Raw genomic sequence first — 16,946 nt, 5'->3', positions numbered from 1 at the left:
GCTGGGCCATAGTCTGGGGGTTGGGGACCCCTAATTTAAAGCATAACTAGGAACCAGTTGACCATTTCAGTAAGAAATAACAACACACAATATTTGCCCCTTTCCTTTTAACTTTCAGATGATAAATTAAAATTTCAAACACACTCCAAAATACATTAGTAGAGTGGGAGCCATTAAGAACCAAAGGATCATGCCACGATTTCCCAGGGCTGTTGTAACATCTCCCATTAGCAGCAAGAGAGCCTTCCAGCTCCACCGCTTGGGTATTGCCTTACCTCACTCTCGTGGTGCTTTACAATCTGTAACTCAAAGAATTCATCTTCATCCTCAGCAATAAGGGTAGCATCCCAGCCACCAGCTTCTGGCTCATCAAGATTATCCTGAGAGCTGAAGTCATCTACTGTGAAAGTGGGAAGAAAAACAGAGCTTCCATAAGCAACTGCTGTGCACAATATAATATTTTTAGGAAGGTTTGAAGACCATGGCTGTGCAAGTGGTTTGGGTTCAGTTTCCAAAAGTTGCGTCAAAGCACATAGAAGCTCAAGTGTACTACAGGTAGTCCTTGACATATAACCATAATGGAGCCTGTCCACTACGGTTATGTATCTCGACAAACTGATTTTATATTTTGTGTGTGGATGTTAAGCTAACATTGAAGACCTCAAGTGAACCAATGGCTCACTATAGGAATGATTTGGCTAAAAACCAGAAGTGCTGTCCCAAAGGTGCTTTTTTCAAGAGGCAACGGGACTTTCTGATTTTTCTTTGAAGACGTTTCGCTTCTCACCCAAGAAGCTTCTTCAGCTCTGACTGCATGGTGGGGAATGGAAGGACCATCCAGTCAGAGCTGAAGAAGCTTCTCGGATGAGAAGCGAAATGTCTTCAAAGAAAAACCAGCAAGTCCCGTTGCCTCTTGAAAAAAAGCACCTTTGGGACAACCACGACCTGGAGGACTGAGAATCTCCATAGATAACCGGAAGTGCTGATTTTCAGCAAAACCCATTGTAATATGTGCTCTGATGACCATGAGACTGTTGCTGAGTGCCCAAAGTTTAACTGCGGAGGGAGACTGACCGTCAGCACTTCAAATCCTGTTTGTAAGTCTGCTTTATCTAGTCAGTTGTAACTTCAAATGGTCACTTAGAGATGTGTTGTAACTTGAGGTCTACCTGTTTTTGTCTAAAGTTGCGTTTTTCAACTTTGGCAGTTTTTCAGATTGCTGGCTGGGAAATTCTGGGAGTTGAGGTCCACACATCTGAAAGCTGCCAAGGCTGAGAAACACTAGTCTAAAGCAACTTCATCTTAACCCACAATTGCCCAACTGTGATTATAAAACTCTTAGGTTGTACCATAACTAACCCTTAGTTCCCGTGATGAGGATATTTTGTTAGATTAAATCATGTAAGCATCCTACTTGAATTACCAAATTTATTTGTTTCAAAGAAATACCAGAACACCATAAATGATTGAGATATCATTTAAACAATTACTTCAAACAGGATGAGTAGGCAATAGTAAACCACATTGGCCATAGGAGTTTCAACCTGGCCTCCATTAGTTTGTAGGCTGGCTAACAATCTGACTAACAAAAATGGAATATTTTTATTTTTTCCCTTATCCAATCCTCATAAGGAGATATATGGAGAGTTTCCACTGTTAAGTAAGAAATCTGTATCAGAGGTGGTATTCAGCCAGTTCGGACCGGTTCACAAGAATCGGTAGCGGTGAATTGCTGGTGGGCCCTTCCACCTGTCCCAGCTCCAAAATGTCTTCTGTAGCCTTGTTTTTGATGCCGTGTGCATGCGTGCACACCGCACGAGCAAAGTGCATGCCCGGAAGGCAGGTGCGTGCACACAGTTGCAAACCAGTGGTAAACCTAAGTGAATCCCACTGCTGATCTATATGGCTGCTCCAACAAGATGTTCTTGATCAAAAGATGCATATTTTTATGGTTAGCGAAGTTAAATGGAGGGCCGCGGTCCCAAAGTGTAAACACGGGGCATTACTTAAGACTACATGCCCAGCATCTCTTGAAGCCTCCAAGAACTTTTCAAGGAGAAAAAGGGTAAGGTTGCAAAGCACAAAGCAAATGCTCTTGTTTTGGGGGAGGGAAATAAAGGAAAAGAAAATGAGGAACATATGGTTGACAGGACCTCTTACAGGGCTGTTTTTCCACCCACCCAGATCTCCTCAATATACCCCTTTTGTATCCCCTTTCTTGAAATTCATCTCCCTTCATAAGATTCTCATCTCACTTTGTTTGCCATGGTGAAACTTACCATTTAAATCAAGGAAAATGACTGGAATGTGTGTCTCCATACCAGGCATAGGCGTCCTAAAAGAAAACAAAAGCCACGGACAACACTGGCATATCAATGCAGGAGAATGTTAATGCAGGACATGTTCCTGGTGATGTACGGCCATTGCATATTACATTCAGTACCCACGCAACTCTAGGACAGGGCAATGATAACCTTGGTGAGCGTAGCTCTAGCTTTATTTTTTTTTCTTTGCAGAAGTAAAGGACAATCAGTAATTTTCAGTGCCGGTGTTGTGTCATGGCAGATTTCTCAATAGTAAGCGGACAAATACATGTGTCTATCTCAAGGAACTAGATTTTCTTATGTGCTTTAATTTACGAAGTTAACTAAGTGCTAAGATGCATGTCTGCCAGGGAAGGGAGATCGAATAACTAGGTCTTCTAGTTTTCATGGATCGGCAGAGAAAAGAACGTTGACCAAGTGATTGACTGAAGCCTTCTGTAGATCGAACCAGAAGTAATGGTAAGATGTGCCACCTTTTGACAATCGTTTCTCCAAGATCCAAAGCATAGCTCTAACCAATTGTGTCAAGCATACACAATGTGGGGATATAGAATCATTTCTGGGTCAAGGATGACACCAAAGCTTTGATTGATGTGCCAGTATCACACTCAAATTAGCAGATAGCAGGAACATCTGCAGATGGATTGGGGAATAAAAGTCCTGCCCCCTTTTTATCTCCATGCAACATTAAAAAAAGGGAAAAGCAGGGTTTCTATTGGGCAACTGTAGCCACCATTTTGACCGAAAAGGCTGGAAACTGGAAAAAAACATTGAAAATCAGTCATGGGATCATGGAACGGTGCAAATAGCCATGTGAATGGGTGCTTCCATGTGTGTAGTTGTGAGAACTGGATCATATCTAGCTTTGGGGAAGGGGTCCATTGACATTAAGCAACCTATTGTTAAGCAAGAAATATCTCTATGTGTAACATGTGAAATGATCCTAATGTCAACTCATAAAGCATTTGCATGTCTGCTATAAGTTGGCATGGTGAGGAAAGGGGGGGAGTGCATTCCACGCATACCTTTGGCTAGATTCGGATCTCAGATTACTACAGCAGGCTTGTGAGGCATGCACCTCGTTGGAGAATGTGATTTATGACACAGACTGGGGGGGGAAGAAACAGGGGCAAAGTTCAGCCATAATTTAAATGAGGTCAGATCTAACTGCAATGGGGTATTGCCGAAATGGTGTTCCTAATAAATGACTGGATTTCTTTTGAAACTTGGCTCGAGGCCCATGAATTAATTAGGGCATCTTTCGGAAACCTGACCCCTATGTGATACACAGTATGTGATATCTGAAATTGCATCCAAATCAGGGGTCCCCAACCTGTGGGCCATGGCCCACTACTGGACCATGGACTATTGGCCACTAGGCCATGGGAGTAGCTGGCCGGTGCATGCGCATGTAGACCCTCCCTTGCGAGAATGTCGCTGCAAGCAATGCAGCCCCACTCATGCAGGCACTCGCAGCCCCACCCATGTGGGCAATGGGTATTTGCATGCACACATGCTTGCCCCTCCCACAAAACTATCCCCTCTTTCTCCACTCCCCCCACTCTGGACCGCCAACCTGGAAAGGTTGGGATTATTTTATTATATTATTTTATTAATTCATTATATGATTCTCTCTTTTATTAGTTTTATTGTTTTTTATATGAGGTTTTTATATTCTTGTAAGACATCTTGAGTCGCCATGTGTGAATAGGCAGCAATATAAATTTCTTAAATAAATAAATAAACTCTGATCTCGGTCATTTTTTCCACATATCTTTCTGTACGCATAAGGAAGACTGACTCTTCCCAGAGTTTCATCTCTAATTTTGACAAATGACATTTCTTATACATTTGAAGGGGTCTCTTTCAAACCATAAGGACTGGAAGCTTTATTTTATTTTTAAGAATACCAAGATTCTCAGGTACCGAAATTCTACATTCAGTAAAGCCTTCCTGTGCATCCTGGGGATGGCAAAGATTGCAGACGTATTTGATGTACATTCAATATTCTGAAAAGACGATTTTGCAGAATATCTCTGTCTACTCAGGACTTATGAAATGCTGAATCCAGGTTAATCTTACATGCAATACCACAAGGAAGGGGAAGGCTTTTAAGTGAATGAGCCAGGCAATTGCTATTCATTTTTTTTCTTTTAAATCAGCTAAAGTGCAGTAGCAATAAATATTGATTCACCTCCTACAGAAGATTGTAATTAAACTTTGTTTAAAAATTCTGCTACTTTAAAGAAAGTGCACAGAGACTAAGGATTTTTCTCAAACATCCTCAGGATTACTTGCTTTTACATCTCCTATCCCCCTTCAACTCACATAGGGACCATTCCAAAGGCTGTTTAGCTGTCCTAGGGCAGCTTCCAAAATGGATTAGATTTTCTTGTGGCATTGCAATCAAACCTGGTTAACTGTGCAAACAGCAAGGGCATACATATTTTGTAGGATATTATACAAACCATTTCTTTACAACTGCATTATACTGCCGTCAGATGTGATGGCGGTCCAGTGGTGGGTTCCGGATCCCGTTGAAACCGGTACAGTGCAATGGGGCCGGGCGTCCACCATATGAACACGCGCAGCACAATGCTTCGTGACACCTCTGCGACGCTCCAGCTGCTCAGCGGAGCATCGCGCAGGTGCCGTACGCTGCGTGCGCGTACGCAGAAGCCCCGAAAACCTCAAATGCCGGTAAGGAGCACGGGTGGGTGGGCGAGCCCTCCAGAGCACCGTACCAGAATGGTACCTGGGGCGTACCGGTCATAACCCACCACTGTGATGGTCCCATATTTGGATGATTTTCAAAGAGAACTGGACAAATTCAAGGGGGGGGGAGTCTCTCAGTTACTATTATTGTATGTCTACCTACTCATTACTCACAGCCAGTAGATTTTAAACATCAGCTGCAAGGAAGTAACAACTCTGTCATGTTTGTGAGTTTCCTGTGCACAGCTGGTTGGCCACCATGTGACAATGAATGCTGGACTAGATGGCCTAACAGGGCTCTTCCTGTGATAAATAGACATACATTCCTATTCGTAATCCTGCTCTCTTTCAGTATAAATTACATTATGCAGAGCACAAAAGAGGAATAAATAGAAAAAAGGCTTGAGAAAAAAGAAAAGGAAACAGCTCAATGTAGTTCAGGCTTGTCAAACTGGCAGCCCATGGGCCAGATGTGTCACCTGCAGGCCACACCCACCCAGGCTCCGCAAAATGTCGCGATATGTCACGATATGTCAAGTGAACGGGGTTGACACCTATGATCTAGTTCATTATACCTCTCCAGAGCTTTCTAGCTACATCCAAGCACAACTTTCTTAGTTTTCCCCTTTCTCTTGACTCACTTTTCCTTCATAGATTTGTCCTCATTCTTTCTCTCTCTATATGATCAAATAAACTCACTGTATTTCTTTTGCATTGGTCACTCTCGTCTATATTCAGTCCACATTGAGTTGGCACCTGTTACATTTTTGATCCTATCTCTTGTTATATCACATATACGTCTTCAGTGTCCCATTCCTGTTATATTCATACTTTGCTTTTCCTGACACAACTCTCGCTTTTGAACTACAAAATGGAGAAAAGCTACCCTCTTTCTCTGAAAATAAGACCTCCCCGAAAATAAGGCCAAGTGCTTATTTGGGGGTCAAAAGAAAATAAGGCCCTGTCATATTTTCGGGGAAACATGGTAGTTCTTATATGCAGACATTTCCCCGTCTTTCAACAAGCAATAATTCCTTGCAACAGGCCACATGTTACTCACTAGTTGTCTACCAGCACTGATACCAGCATAGTATTATTTACATACATAGTACAAACACATGTAGGTCTCCAACCCCCTAACTTTAACATCATGACTAGCATTCCTTATATATTAAAACCATTAAACAATTAAGAAAATGTCATTCTTTCTCACTTTTACTTCCTGCCCAACTTAAAACATTTACTAGGTATTTCATTCATTCTCACGCACATTTTACTTCTGCAATATCCTACTTTTACCACGTTCAAAAACCAATCTCCTCTTTACTTTTCTACCACCTTCCAGGAGGGTAACTGAACTTCTTTGCTTCTCATCCCATTGGCACAAAGCCTATACTTTCTCCATGGTGACAAGCAAGATAATAACATAAAGGTAAAGGTTCCCCTCGCATATATATGCTAGTCATTCCTAACTCTAGGGGTTGCAAAGCCGAAGAGCCAGTGCTGTCCAAAGACATCTCCGTGGTCATGTCGCCAAAGGCGCACGTAACGCTGTTACCTTCCCACCAAAGGTGGTCCCCATTTTTCTACTTGCAGTTTTACATGCTTTCGAACTGCTAGGTTGGCAGAAGCTGGGACAAGTAACGGGAGCTCACTCCGTTACGTGGTGCTAAAGATTTGAACCGCCAAACAGTCGACCTTTCTGATCAACAAACTCAGCATCTTAGCCACTGAGCCATCACCTCCCTTAAGTAAGATAATTGCACCCTTCTATTTCTTCACCACAGTTCACCACAAGCAAATAATAGGAACCCAAGCAATCTGTGAAGCTAGTAATGTACAGCTTTTTAAATTGCAGGCCTTACCACTCAGCAGGTGCTCCAGGGATCCCACTGCCAGCAGATGGCACCATTACAGCATTCCTCTCTTCTGTAAGGGTCAACCTCATCTCTAACAGCTGAGCTTCTCGATCAACATCATCTTCTGATTTGTCTGGAAGAGGTTAAGGAAGTTTCACTATGCACTCAACAACACCTCCAAGGAAGACCTCTATGAAAATTGGAAGGGACCTCAGGAAACCATATCAGAAGACAACAGCACCTGACTGGCTTTGTTTCTATAGGTTTAGCAGGTTAATACTTAAATGGGAGACCATCAAAAATACCAGGGTTGTAGCCTAGATTGGGAAGTCAATAAATATCCACAAACTACTTATCTATTATTGCCAAGAAAACTACTTAATTGTGTCCTTGTAATCAACCGAATCAGATCTGACTTGAGGACTATTGACTTTTACTGGAGATCATAAAGCCCTAATCTTTCACTCTTACCACAAATTGAAAAGAGAAATACATGCTGTTAAGGTGTCAACCTGCAAAATGACTTCAGCTGAAGCCATACTTACTTCTGCTTCGTTTCTTGGTTGCCATTCAAGGGGGGAGCAAGGGGGAGGGACTCAGGAATGTGGTGCCTCAGCTGGCTAGCCACAACATCTATCAGCTGGCGTGAGAACCAAGGCCATGTCAATGGACACCTGTTGAAGTTGAGTGGGAACCTACATCTGGACTGATTGGCCCATGTGACCTGAGAGACAAAGGGGGCTGGGGAGGTCTCATTCTTTTTAACTATCCCTAAGCGGCGGACTAATTTAGAGCTAACCTGAACAAAGTCTCAGAGTCCTGATTTCCCTGAATTCATTACTTGAAATGATGACATAAGGATTCTTGGGAGGATATTTTTAAATCCTCTTCAACAGTTGTATTAATACTGATTTGTATGTTCTTCTAAAGAACATATGGGTACAGACAGGAGATGCCATGTATGGTAGTTCCATTGTGGCCTCTTCTAACCTTACATGCATGTATGCTGCTCTTTCAGTCCTATTATCACCTTGTGTTGAGCAGATAGGCCTGGAGCTGTTCTATGTGCTTATAGTCGCCTGAGTGCAAGGATGACTTCCGTGCAGCTGAGGATGCCCTGAACATGTTTCTCAGCTTCCCAACAACTTTGGCAGAAGTTGCAATGGAAAAAACAAACTGCTTATGCTTACCAGGCTTCCCCACAAGTTTCTGCAGTTGTTGATCCAGATACTCTTGGCGTTTTGTAAGAGCGTTTAACCATTTCCTGCGCAGCCTTTCCAGATCTCTATCCTGTGAAGAAATAACATTTAAAAAACAAAAACAAAACAAAACATCCAGAAGTAAGTAGTTTGCTTCTGAATGTGGCTGCCTGAATCCGTGCACGCAAAATGTTTTGAAACTCAGGTCTCAGGACAGAGAAATAGCCACTGAAAATAAAGCCAAAAAGAAAAAAGAAAGCAATGTACTAAAGTTACCCTTAGTTGCACTTGTAAGGCCATAGGTAACCAATGCAGCTTGTGCAATAGTAGTGGAACAGGAGTGTAATGCCATATGCCTACAACTACTTCTACTGCCTCATTCTGGTCTAGTCACAGCTTCCAAATGTTCTTCCAAGGAATTTCAACATGATTGTGTAATAACAGTCCAAGCAACAGCTAACTAGGTTGCAAATGACTGTGGAGGGTCTCCCAATCCAAGAATGAGTATAAGAGGGATACACAAGAGGGATTACGATAATGCAAAGATCTTCCTCCATGGTTGACATCCGCTCTTCCAGTATGAACCAGGAATCTAGAACTCCCAACTTGCTCTTCAGTTCCACTAGGGATACTGCAACCTAGGGATACGCTCATGTTCTACTATTATTGCACAAGTTGGATTGGTTACCTATGGCCTTGCAAGTGCAACTAAGGGTACCTTTAGCACAGGGGTCTCCAACCTTGGCAACTTTAAGACTTGTGGATTTCAACTCCCAGAATTCTGGAAGTTGCAGTCCACAAGTCTTAAAGTTGCCAAAGTTAGAGACCCCTGCTTTAGCACACAGCTTTTTTTTTTTTGCTTAACTTTCAGTAACTATTTCTTTGTCCTGAGACCTGAGTGTCAAAATGTTTTAAGTGCATAGGTTCAGTCAGCCACATTCAGAAGCAAACTATGACTTCTCAGTTGTTACTAATGCTAACAACTGAAGTCCTCCAAATCCACACATCCACTTGTTTTGTATAGTTGAGATTACATTTGGTCATCTACCAACATTGAGACAATGCTTGATTGGCCCAGAATTAAGATATACATCAGGGTATCATCAATGGACTGGGGATATGCAATTGTATGTCACTTAATGTCTCTGTCCAGCAGCTTCATGTTTAACATTAATTATTGTTTAACATTAACAGTAATGAAGAAAATTTAGAGCCCTGCCACAGGGGTCTAGGGCCAGACTGCGCACGCACACACACAAAAAAAAATCTGGAACTGGCCAGTGAAAGGAATCTTTTTCTTGTGCCATCCATTCCCAATCCTCTGAGCCAGTCTAGAAGGATACATAATGACTGATGGTTTGAAAACCATCGAGAATCCAACTGACAATATTAAATTTATAATTATTTATTAAATTGATATGCTATCTATCTCACTATCCAAAGCTCTATCCCCATCACAAGTCTTCCAAAGCAGTCCACAAGCATAGCCAATGCAGTCTCGGTACTATGCCAAGACTTCTTTTATTCTTACCACATGTTCTTAAAGAAAATGACCTTACTTGACTAATGACCATGATAACACTAATAACGTTTGTTCAGAAAATACAATATTGAACCGAGAGATAGAATATAATGTTGATTAGACACTGTTATTTTTTCTAATGAAAAAAGGCTAACTAATTCAAAGAAGTCATTAATCACAACATATTTACCTGATAACTGTCCATGTCATCATCTTCTTCCTATGTAAAAACCATGCAGAGTCACGTAAATTCCAAAATTTTTGAAGCCAAATTTATATCAAATATGCATATATTATGTAAAAGGAAAGGCTCTCAGTTAATGGGTCCACATGATAGAGAAACACTCTCATTTATAGTTTATTTTTGAATCAATTGTTCTTGGAAAAAAAGGATAGGAGATAGGAGAGTGCTAAAATTCTGGGATAAAAATGCTCCACCAGCTCTCTAAAACAGCTATTAGAATATGTAAAAAAATTAGCACAAGTTGTTTCTCTTAAACATGATATAGGAATGTATGTTAAATGATGTAATTTTGTGCAAGTTCTGAATGCTGGTAGGCCTCAAAAACTGTGGATGGCTGCAGCCTGATGCTTTGTTAAGAAATCTGCCTTGTTGCTCAGAAAAAAAGGCTAACTTGGGTTATGGAGAGCATCCTATGCACCAATAAACCATAAGCACTGATGAAGTTATCTAGTTTGGCTAATGAAAGGTCTGCAAGAAAAGAACCCAAGGAAGCACCAAGGATTGCTACATCCTCTACAGCCAAGGAGATGGATGGAGGGGGGGGGGGGGAATCTCATCTATTTGCCTTCTAGTAAGTGGATACTTTGAGTTAGTTTGATTGATGTAGTGCTTAAGACACCAGGAAAACTCTAGAAACCAGAAGGTTCTGAATTCTAGTCCTGCCTTAAGAAAAAAGCCAGAGCGATGACCTTGAGCCAGACACTCTCTCTAAGCTCTAGGAAGGAGGCGATGTCAAATCACTTTTAAAATCTTGCCAAGAAAACCACAGGGACTTGTGCAATGCTGACTCAAAGGCACGCACACATATACAAAAAGGATGCTTCACGGCCATAGTAATTGCTTGATCAATGGGAAGTCCTCTGCTATAGTCAATTCGTAAACACCCAAAACATGTTCTCTACATTCAAAATACATACACACATGTAAATTATTGTCCTTCTGAAAGCAGAGGTAGAGAACACCATTCACTGATAGGTGTGAATATTCAACCTCCAGCTTTCAAACAGGACAGCTCCCTGTCTCACACAGATGCGTGTGACTCAGCACATATCAAAACTCTGATGAGATCAAGAAAGTGGGTTCTAATTCACCTTTCCATTCTGCATGACAGTTCTGTAAGTGGAATCATAAAGGAAATACAGAAAATAAGCAGTAAGCTTGCCGTGTTTCCCCGAAAATACGACCTGTCCTGAAACTAAAGCCTTGCCACATATTGCCGCAAAAATATTAGCCCCCCCCCCCGCAAATAAGCCCCCTGGACAATCCCCCCCCCCCGACCAGGCAGAGCACCGCTCGCCGACCTAGCGGTATCCCAAAGACTCCAAGCTGCGGGAATGAGGTGGGGGCAAAGGCGCTTGCGTTGCTTGGTGCTTTTGGGGTACCATTAGGTCGGTCAGCGGCGCTGTGCACAGATGAAGAGGGGGGGTTGCCAGGCAGCTGTTCTCTTGCGAGCGGGCTCCTGAAGAGCCGGGCACAGCCTCAGGGTCGAATGGCTGTGTTGCGCCATTGCAGCAGCAACACAGCAGCCATGAGGTGACCACACTCACGAGCAGCCGCCCGGCAACCCCTTTCCAACCCAAAGACAATAAGCCCTCCCCTTTAATAAGCCCAAGGCCATATTTCGTGGGTCAAAAAAATATAAGACCCTGTCGTATTTTCAGAGAAACAAGGTATTTGTCCAAGTAATTAAGAATGACCCACTCATTCCAGAAATTGAAGCAGAGAAAGTTCCCTGCCAATGATTTACAGATAGATGTTTCTGTGAGTGGATTTGACATATATGCATGAACACATTTAATTAACTGCTTTGGTATGCAACAATAAGAATCTTCTACCTGATAATTCTCATGATTTTTGGGTGACTTGATATTTCTGATCTGCACACAGCCCACTGCTACAGATAAGATGGATTCTTCCATGAGAGGCAATGTTCCTGATTCTTGCACAGATTTCACTTCCACTTGGATTCGGTGTGACTGTCCCTGCACATCCAGAGAAAATATTGTAAAAAGCAATATAGGAAGACCAAGGAGTAAGGGCGACCTCTGCTGGCAAAAAGAGGTCTCTGCATCTTGATCATTCAAACTGATTAATCAAAACATTTGCCCACTCATTCCGAATTGCTCAGGGGGAGAGAGAACAGCAAATTGAAAACACTGCATTAAAACTACATCATAAAATACCAAGACCATAAAATTATAAAACTGCTTTACCGTGATAGTCAGACAATTAGTTTACCAGTCTAGCATTCCTTAATTCTGACTAGCATCACTTTCCAAGATCTTCACCAAAGGTCTTTCCCAACCCAGCTATCTGAATTTGTTTGGGGCACATTGCAACTTAGGCCTCTACTCTAGGTAAACTTGGTAGTAAACTATTGAGCTATATCCTCTACTAAGAGCCGATCCTAAGCCTGCAAAATAAAACACTCAAACACTATTCCTGAAAGCTGAGCATGAAAAACATTCCATTTACTAGATGAGTGTATTGGGACTGCAACTTGCAGAATTGGAATGGGCAGGGACTGCTGTAAGTAGCAAATGCCAAACAACTGGAAGCTTCCAGGATGGGATAAGCTACACTAGAACTACTCCTTAACTAATGATGTAGGCTTTAGAAAGTACAGCTAGAGCAATAGCAACATGGTATGGAGCAACTTGTCTTCTTCGCTCACATATGCTTATTCATTCATATGCATGTGATTAATGGCAACTGGTCAAAGGAGTGGATCCTAAGATAAAGTTCTCATTGGCTCTTTCACATCATATGCATAATCTGAATTAATTCACCTTCTGTACATATATTGAAGCACGAATTTCCAATGGGTCTTAACTTGCCCAATGCTAATCTTAATGAAGGTTGATGTTAAGATTTCTATTTTGTGTACATGCATCTAAAAGCTTAGCTGGTCAGATTCACCTAGAGTAGGAGTGGCAAACTTACATTGTCACGGTGGAGTCATGTGACATATTGGGACTTCCCCCCCCCTTTGCTAAACTGGTTGTGGGCGTGGCCAGTACTTGAAGCATGCGGCCCATTGGCCGGGAGTTTGACGGCCCTGACTTAGAGGGAAGGCTACTCCCTTTTCAAAAGAAGAGCCTTTTCTATAGAAAACTAACTAAAACCTCAGATGGTAGAAGGGATAGTCATTAATTTAAGATATCTGTTAAATTACTTCATTTGCATCCATTACACAAATTAATTGAAGAGATGTAGAACATTAATGCTGTAATCATGCAAATGATATATAATACGTACAGTAGATTTTCTAGTCTTGGAAATAACATACTTTGTTGCTTGGGGTGAGAAGTCCAAATTAAAATGTCCACAATACAGTTAATGGATGTCCAAGGAATTTGTGATTTTTCTATAGTATATCAAGGGGAAGAATTCTGTGATGTGAATAAGCTTAGCCTACCCCTCCCTCAGAGGTGTTTAGAACAACAGAGCAAACAATGGGAAGGAAAAATGTGATGCTAAGCAGCCTATGTTTGTTCATGTTACTACAGGAAGAACTGAGTAGCCTCAACATCATTTGACAAAAGCCAAATTCATTGAGTTTATGTAGTCTAATCAACCACATCTCTAAAAAGAGAGGCAATGTAATAACTATTGACATTATTGATGGTCTTTACCATCTTACCTGCTTGAGTTGAAAAATGCCACCTGTATGTATATCCTTTGCTGGAGTTACTTCTACTGGACAGTATTCTCCATTCTCATTGAGTTCCAGAATCTGAACCCATAGCTCCACTTTGCGGGTGACCTCACTCCACCTACCAAAACACAATTTTTGAGACAAATGAAACACTATGCCTTTCGCAAAAGTGCTGAAAGATTTTACTTTGCTTTGGAAACTATACACCAGGAGAAGAGATGTTTGCAAGTATAAGGATGTATGTGTGACAGAGAGGAAGAGGAAGTATATATGCTTGCAAGAAAGCAAGCAAGAAGGGAACATATGTGTACTTGCGTGGGAAAGGAACATTAAAAAGAGAAATAGTTTCAGTGCAGCTTCACTTCAGTTGGGAAAACACATTTAAGTTTGCCTTGCGGTTACGCCTAAGCTACTTAAGAGTATCAAATTTTGCCAACATTGGCATTTACAGTACATTTTGAAAAGAGCTACATATTGAATTGAATTGAAAACTACTCCGTTCCTAATATAGTTATCATAGAATCTTTAGAAAGGCAGTGATTAAAGAGTAGGGGGAAGAGTTGTGGCAGAATGCAAACAAGAAGGAGAGAAGGTAGTAATGCTCCCCTCCACCTTTGGGAATAGATTGGAAGATCGGAAGAAAGTGCACAATAACTCATATTTTGCTTATAAAACTTCTCTTCTGACTTCTACACAGTTTTGCCTCACAGGTTTTAAATGTATTCGTCAGCTAAGCCATCTCTTTTACCTGTCTCGGAGGCTTCGTGTTTTGGCTTGAATTATTCCTAAATCCCACAGCGCCGGGTTTTTGCGAGAATCACACTGCTTGTGCCCGTATACTTCAATAGCTAGAGCACCATCCGAAAGATATTCCATAAAATCTTCAGTGATATTGACAGATAATTCCTAGTCAGAAGAGGATTAAAATGATAATGCATCGTTCACTTCCTTCCCTACCATTACAACATATAGATGCTGAAATATGGGAGCAAACAGGTTAGCATACATTAGTCCCAACAGGATACCTGAACTGGAACAGTCAACAGCTGAGATCTGCAATCTTAACAGAAAGCTTAAATCACTGTGATAAATGGAGTACCAGAAGGATCTAGAGAGCAATTTAGAAAGCTTTATGCTTGGAATCCTGAAGCAAACCACAGGGGGAAACATAGCAAAATTAATGGATGGAATTTGCTGTCCTACTTTTGGAGATTTATTATTGCTTTTCATTATGATGAATTCATTTCTCTCTTCCATGTGATGTTGCCTGATTGTACAGCGTCGACAGGCAATTAACCAGCAGTCTTTTGGAAAGATTATATATGCATACTGAAAGCTCCAATTTGCTAGAGAATATATTATCAAGAATAATATACTATTTTATATATATACATATGTATGTATATATATATATATATTCATAATATATTCTCTTACAACTTGAATCTTTCAATATGCATAGATAACTGTTTTTAATCAGTTTCAACTGGTTTATTAATATTTCCCATTTGCAATACAAAGCCAATAATAATGTACGGCTGCTATGCTGGGTTCTGGTTATGATTAGAATAGTGTTAGATATGAGAAGCTCTTTAAAAACATTTCCATCTACTAAATTAACTTTCCTGAACCTGCTGTTTTCAAGATGGTGTGGTAGAGAATGCAAAGTTACACATGGAAAGGTACCAGCCTAAATCACACCAAGAATGACTTTCAACGATCTAGGTTTTATGATCAGTGCCAGAAGGAGCTGAGATATACACAAGATATACAAAAGTATTCGCTCACCCATCCACATAATCAGATTCAGTTGTGAGCGAATACTTTTGGCAATATAGTGTAGCTGGTCAGCATTAAAACAGGGCTACTTGGGTGCTGACATTAATTTAAACTGTTTTTAAAGGGATATGAACAGCATTTTAAAAGTGCTGGAAAAAAGGAAGAGAGAGATAGCTCATATTGTTCAACAATATATGCTCTTCTATTTTTTTTTAGTAAGGGTTTTTTAAAAATAAACAAATCAGAATATTTCAATTTTATAAGTCATCATAAGAATTGATTTCAGTTTTAATGGCATGGCATGCATGCTTTAGATCAGGGGTGTCAAACTCAAGGCCCACGAGCCACATCAGGCCCCTGGGATGCTTAGATATGGCCCGCAGAACCGCCCTGGGAACAGCGAAGGACCCGCCCGCGGTGCCTCTGCCAAAGAAAACAGAGCTCAGGACAGCTGCACACACCCCTCAGCTCTGTTTTTGGCTGTGACGGCCTCCTGCAGCACTCTAGCAGCAAAAACGGAGCTCAGGAGGGCCCCACACCGCCCTCTCAAGCTCCGTTTTCACTGGCAGAGCACTGGAAGAGGCCATCCCAGCCAAAAATGGAGACTGGGAAAGGTGCCCCCAACATGAGTAACATCGAGGTAGCCATGTCCATCCTGGCCTTGCCCACCCAGCCCCCCAGGGTCAAACACAACCCTGATACGGCACTCAATGAGATTGAGTTTGACACCCCTGCTTTAGACCGTCTAAAAGAGGCTTGAAGAACTTGCTTACATTAGGAAACTGTTGTGGAAAAAAGGGAGGGATCTGAGTGTTTGAGACAGGCTTTTCCAGAATAGCCTTTTGTACTTTTAACAGTCCCCAAAAGAAAAATGATCCATGGAAAACACTGTAGCTCAGCAAATAAGAGACAGTCAACTGATTCACATATAGCACATATGTTTTTCAGGGCTAGACATTTGTTAACTGGGACAATCATATTACCTTACTGTGCTGTCTTTCCTATTGTTTCTAGTTTGTTCCAAGATGCAATACAAAATCCTGGTTTTGGTTTCTAAACCTCTAAACCAGTGGGTCTCAACTTTCCTAATGCCGCAACCGTTTAATACAGTTCCTCATGTTGTGGTGACCCCCCAACCATAAAATTATTTTATGTTTTCCGTATTTTTTTGAAAATATTTGTTTTCCGATGGTCTTAGGCAACCCCTGTGAAAGAGTCGTTCGACCCCCAAAGGGGTCCCGACCCACAGGTTGAGAACCGCTGCTCTAAACGGTTGGGACTTTCTTATCTGAAGAATCACACCCTCTCTTGTTTTCTACCTGGACTTTGGTCCTTTGTAGAATCCTAAAATGAAATTCAGAGGGTGTCCACTAAGGAAAAAAGTGTTTCTTCCAATGCTGACATCTTGGTTATTAAAAGCTTTTTCCTATAGAGGTCCAGCCTACTTTATATATTTTTCAGTGAACAATTATTTCCCCCTTTATTTCAGGCTTATTAAGATTTTTGACATAGTAGTTTTTAAAGAATTTTCAAAGCTCTTCAAGATCCTGGTGACTTTGAATTTCTAGAGTTTAAAAGTTTGATGTACAGTACATGATAAAAAAAAACTAAGGATATTTCCCAATTTCTGACTTTTAAAAATTTCT

The 16,946-nt window shown here is 41.2% G+C and overlaps 1 protein-coding gene across 5 annotated transcripts in view; it reads right to left on the bottom strand.

Moving 5' to 3' along the window:
* Positions 1 to 16,946, bottom strand: part of KIF13B (kinesin family member 13B) — a 164,615-nt gene that overhangs the window by 37,282 nt on the left and 110,387 nt on the right. For all 5 annotated transcript variants that reach the window (XM_081943777.1, XM_081943773.1, XM_081943776.1 and 2 more), the window contains 8 exons: positions 14,270 to 14,427; positions 13,507 to 13,639; positions 11,699 to 11,845; positions 9,810 to 9,839; positions 8,089 to 8,188; positions 6,905 to 7,031; positions 2,280 to 2,335; positions 276 to 400 (listed from right to left, as the gene is read on the bottom strand). In XM_081943777.1, the coding sequence (XP_081799903.1) occupies positions 276 to 400; positions 2,280 to 2,335; positions 6,905 to 7,031; positions 8,089 to 8,188; positions 9,810 to 9,839; positions 11,699 to 11,845; positions 13,507 to 13,639; positions 14,270 to 14,427 (876 nt within the window). The remainder of the gene's footprint in view (positions 1 to 275; positions 401 to 2,279; positions 2,336 to 6,904; positions 7,032 to 8,088; positions 8,189 to 9,809; positions 9,840 to 11,698; positions 11,846 to 13,506; positions 13,640 to 14,269; positions 14,428 to 16,946) is intronic.

This window comes from Natrix helvetica (assembly GCF_964273705.1).
Source record: "Natrix helvetica genome assembly, chromosome: 2".
Classification (NCBI taxonomy): Eukaryota; Metazoa; Chordata; class Lepidosauria; order Squamata; family Natricidae; genus Natrix; species Natrix helvetica.
This window is presented reverse-complemented; position numbering and strand designations above follow the sequence as displayed.